The following is a 3,893-nucleotide window of genomic DNA, read 5'->3' on the forward strand; positions in this document are numbered from 1 at the left end:
ATTGTAATACGCATTGAGCATCTTTTAGGAAATGGAAATGCGCAGTATAAATGCTATTTATTATTATTATTATTATTTACTTCCTGAAGCCAGGTAAAATCACCTAACATGAAGTGGGCGAGCATACGACTGGTGAATCTCCCATAAGTAATAAAACATGGTATGAAAGGCCTACAGTGTACGGGGAGTTGTATGATCGATACAATGAGAATGTTCTTGTTTTCTTCAGTGCTCTGACTGAATTTCAGATTGAGGCCATCTGTAGTCAGGAGCAAACACACGCTCCCTTTTACAAACCAAAACAAAGGGTGTTCTGTTTATGCCCGGATCTTGCAGTTCAGCCTAGTCAAACCCCTTGTTTTGTGCTTCCTTTTCTCTTTTTTTTTGTGTCTGTCACTGTTTATATTACTTATTCTAAAAAAATTATTTTTCACACCTTACTACTACTGAGATTTAATATGTTTTTTTCCCTATTCACAGGTAAGAAGTTGAAAAAACTCCGCTGGGAAAACTGGAAGACAATGATTGTGTCTGTGATTATCCTAGGAGCGGGCTATTTGACATTTACTTTGCTTTACAATACACCAAGTGCTGAGGTGGCTCAGGACAGGTAGCATTTCATTTTAACAGAGAGTTACTTTATGATGTATGGCGCCATTGAATGTATGATTGGAAGTGTAGCTTTAGTTTGCAAGCAATGTATGTTGTCCATCTTGAAATATTATGTCAAATGTGTATGTATCAGAGTATGGGGTGGCGTTGATGGCCAAATGGTTAGGCTTCCGGACCCGTAATCATGAGATTGTGGGTTGGGAGGTTCGAGCGTCAGCTCGGTCCGACGTTGTGTCCTTGGGAAAGGCACTTTATATGAATTTCCCATTTGGCTCAGTCCTTTCGGAGATGGACGGTAAACTCGGAGGTCCCACCTCTTAAATAACCGAACAGTGTTGAATGGGGGTGTTAAACCATTACCATTTACCATTTACAGTCATGAGAGATAGCCATTGTTCATTTTAGTCTTTTTGCACGGTTTAATGCAAATTTATTTGTAAACTAAAGCCCATACCTCATGGTACCAATTGTTACTGTACACATGGCCTCTTCCCCCCCCCCCCCCCCCCACCCACCCATTTTGTGTTTCTTTTGGTCCAAATTCTTAATATTATAATGAGAACCAAGGTTCATATTAGTACAGCAACAGAACTATTTGTCCAAATAGCATTTGAGTTTGAATGACACCTACCTATAAGTAAGATGTCTTTGAAGTCAAGTCCAAAATGCATTCCTTTGGTTCCTACCCATGCCTTGCTTGAGTGATAAAACACTATGGACAATATCAAGATGTCTGTGGCTCAGAGTCAAAGGCTTATATTATCAGCATCATTCCACAAGACATGGGAGGGGGGGGGGGGGGGGGGGTTCGGTTCAGTTTTGAGAGAATTAAAGAAAAAGAGAGGGCATAAATCAGAATCATGGCTTGGGCACTCATCTGTTAATGGTAAAAACTGGCTACCTCAGAATTACAAAGTTCTATCTACTTAATACCTAGTTTTGAGAATATTTGACGTTAAAAAATTTGAGTTTCACAATATATCAAGCTTTTTCTAATGAAATTCTTTGAATTTGAATATCTTGATAACGACTCTGAATATTTTTACTATTTTGATAAAGCAGATAGAACATTTGGTTTCTGACCTCATATTCTTAGTAGTTCTAACTGAAAACGGCCAAAAATGCCAGATAGGACTTTTTAATTCTGAGGTGGCGAACAAGGAAAGAAATAGCGTTACAAAACAAAACTATTGCAAGATGTCCCTTACCTTGATCATGTCTTTGTTCAAATAATGACTTTATCTGGACACCCCAGAGATTGATTTGGGTGATTCTGTTATGATGCTGATGATACAATGCTTATAAAAAGAATCCTCATATGACCTCACGGTGAATCATCTCCTGTGATCGGAAGAAAACTTCATTACCCTTTTTTTAATGACTCAAATTCGTAGTGTTGAAATGCTCAACATCTCTTTGACCATCAGCAATGTCAAAATGAAATTTGAACTGCTAAATTTATATGTTTTGTGACAGTGACACTTTGTTGATGATGATTAGATCTTGGGCTTGGGTTTTTATAATATTTTACTGTTTGAGATGAATAAATGATATATGAAATAAAACAAAAGGTATTGTTTTGATATTTATACATATTATATTTATTACATTTCTTTTCACAGTTAAAGCAAAACAAGATATTTGCAAAAATTGACAAAAGCATGACAGTGTAGCATGGACAAAACCAGTCATCAGTTAATTATAACCCTGTCCGTACGTTGAGATGGAAAAGCCAGCTTCCTCTGGAAGCCAAATCTCAAAAAAGGACTCGAACTCAGGACCTCTGCTTCATCATAGGTACCCATATATATAAATCGAAATTCATTAATGACATACATTTACGCAAATGACCAAAGTAATTTCACACTATCATTCCTTTAAATTGGGGGGGAAGTCATTTCGTCTTTGAGAGATTAGAAATAACTTGCTTTCTATGACAAAGAGAAAGGCTAAACTAAAATACACAAGTGTTGTTGATGTGTGCAAGATGTTTGTTTAGGCTCAGCATGTGCCAGGGTCCAGAGAGAGCGGGTGGGTGGCCAGCACACGTATGATCATATGAGAGCACGCTGTCTGAGTTCGGGGGGGGGGCACGATTTTGTGATGAATACAGCAATGCATCCAGCTCTGACAATTACGAAGGCTGTGATAAGACTAAATATGAGCAGCTATGGACAAAGAAAAATGTGAACTGAAACCACAATGAACACCTTACATGCTGATGAAGTCCTTAAGTTCAGGTTCATATGGAAAAAACAACACAACGTGGAGCTTATGGAAAACTGATCAAGTTTGTGTTAATGTTAGTATTGTTCATGGGATTTGCCAAGGTTAGGGAAGCAACTGCTTTATATAAGCAAGCATTTTGAGGCACCGATGCTTCTATCCCTTTTTATTTAAGCCATGACACGATCAGAACAGATGTTCCTATTACCGTTATAACCGTTAAATAATTCTCCTATTAGTAACACATTTTTTTATAAATGGGAGGTTTGGCCCAAAGACTTAACGATAACTGAGTTTTGCTGAATCAAAAGAAACCACAACAGTGGTGATGAAACTTGTAGTACTGATGAGAATCTTATTGTGCTGTTTTAGACTAGAATGTGAAGCGTGCTGACAAAATGAGTTACTTCTTGGATTTGAGACCTATAGAAATAGATACATCACGCTTGTAGGTGATGTATTTACAATTTATAAGTATGAAATAATAAAAGGCATGTTGTACTTTAAGAATATGGCATTAATAGAAAATCTACACTTAATTTGACCCTAGTGTCGATTTTTGGCCAATACATTGTATCTCCATTTCTGGATTACGAGAAGCAACTCATTCTGTCAGCACGCCTCACATATAGTGCTGGTGGCCACCGTCGCATATTCAGACAGTCGGACTACGAGGACAAAACGTAATACCTCGACCCAAACAAAACTGATCTATAGCTCTACCGACATGGTCCCGTCACCCTCCTAGATGTATCTCTATAAAAGACTGTATTGGGTGTCATGGGATGAATAGCTCTCTTCCTCTGCACAACAAGTCTACCCATTTGACTACTTCTCAACACTTCTGTCGGAGTTATTCTTGGAACATGTTGCTGATGCAGAAAGTGAAAATCCCAAAAGACTGAGATGTCAGGCAGAGCTATGAAAACTTGATTTGGGTGTTTAAGGTGCAAAATCATCATGAGCTAAGTGAGCAAGTGCTTTCTGGAGCACCTTCAGTCATAAATGGCTGTCATTAATCATTAAAAGTGTTTATACATGGCAACTTTTTGTGA

The 3,893-nt window shown here is 38.0% G+C and overlaps 1 protein-coding gene across 2 annotated transcripts in view; it reads left to right on the top strand.

Annotated features, from left to right (window-relative positions):
* Nucleotides 1-1,079, top strand: part of LOC101849587 — a 7,023-nt gene extending 5,944 nt beyond the window's left edge. For both annotated transcript variants that reach the window (XM_005112573.3, XM_005112572.3), the window contains exon 4: nt 481-1,079. In XM_005112573.3, coding sequence (XP_005112630.1) covers nt 481-614 — 134 coding nt within the window. In that variant the 3' untranslated portion in view covers nt 615-1,079. The remainder of the gene's footprint in view (nt 1-480) is intronic.
* The last annotated feature ends 2,814 nt before the right edge of the window (nt 1,080-3,893 follow it).

The sequence above is a fragment of the Aplysia californica genome, unplaced genomic scaffold, assembly GCF_000002075.1.
Source record: "Aplysia californica isolate F4 #8 unplaced genomic scaffold, AplCal3.0 scaffold01325, whole genome shotgun sequence".
NCBI lineage: Eukaryota > Metazoa > Mollusca > Gastropoda > Aplysiida > Aplysiidae > Aplysia > Aplysia californica.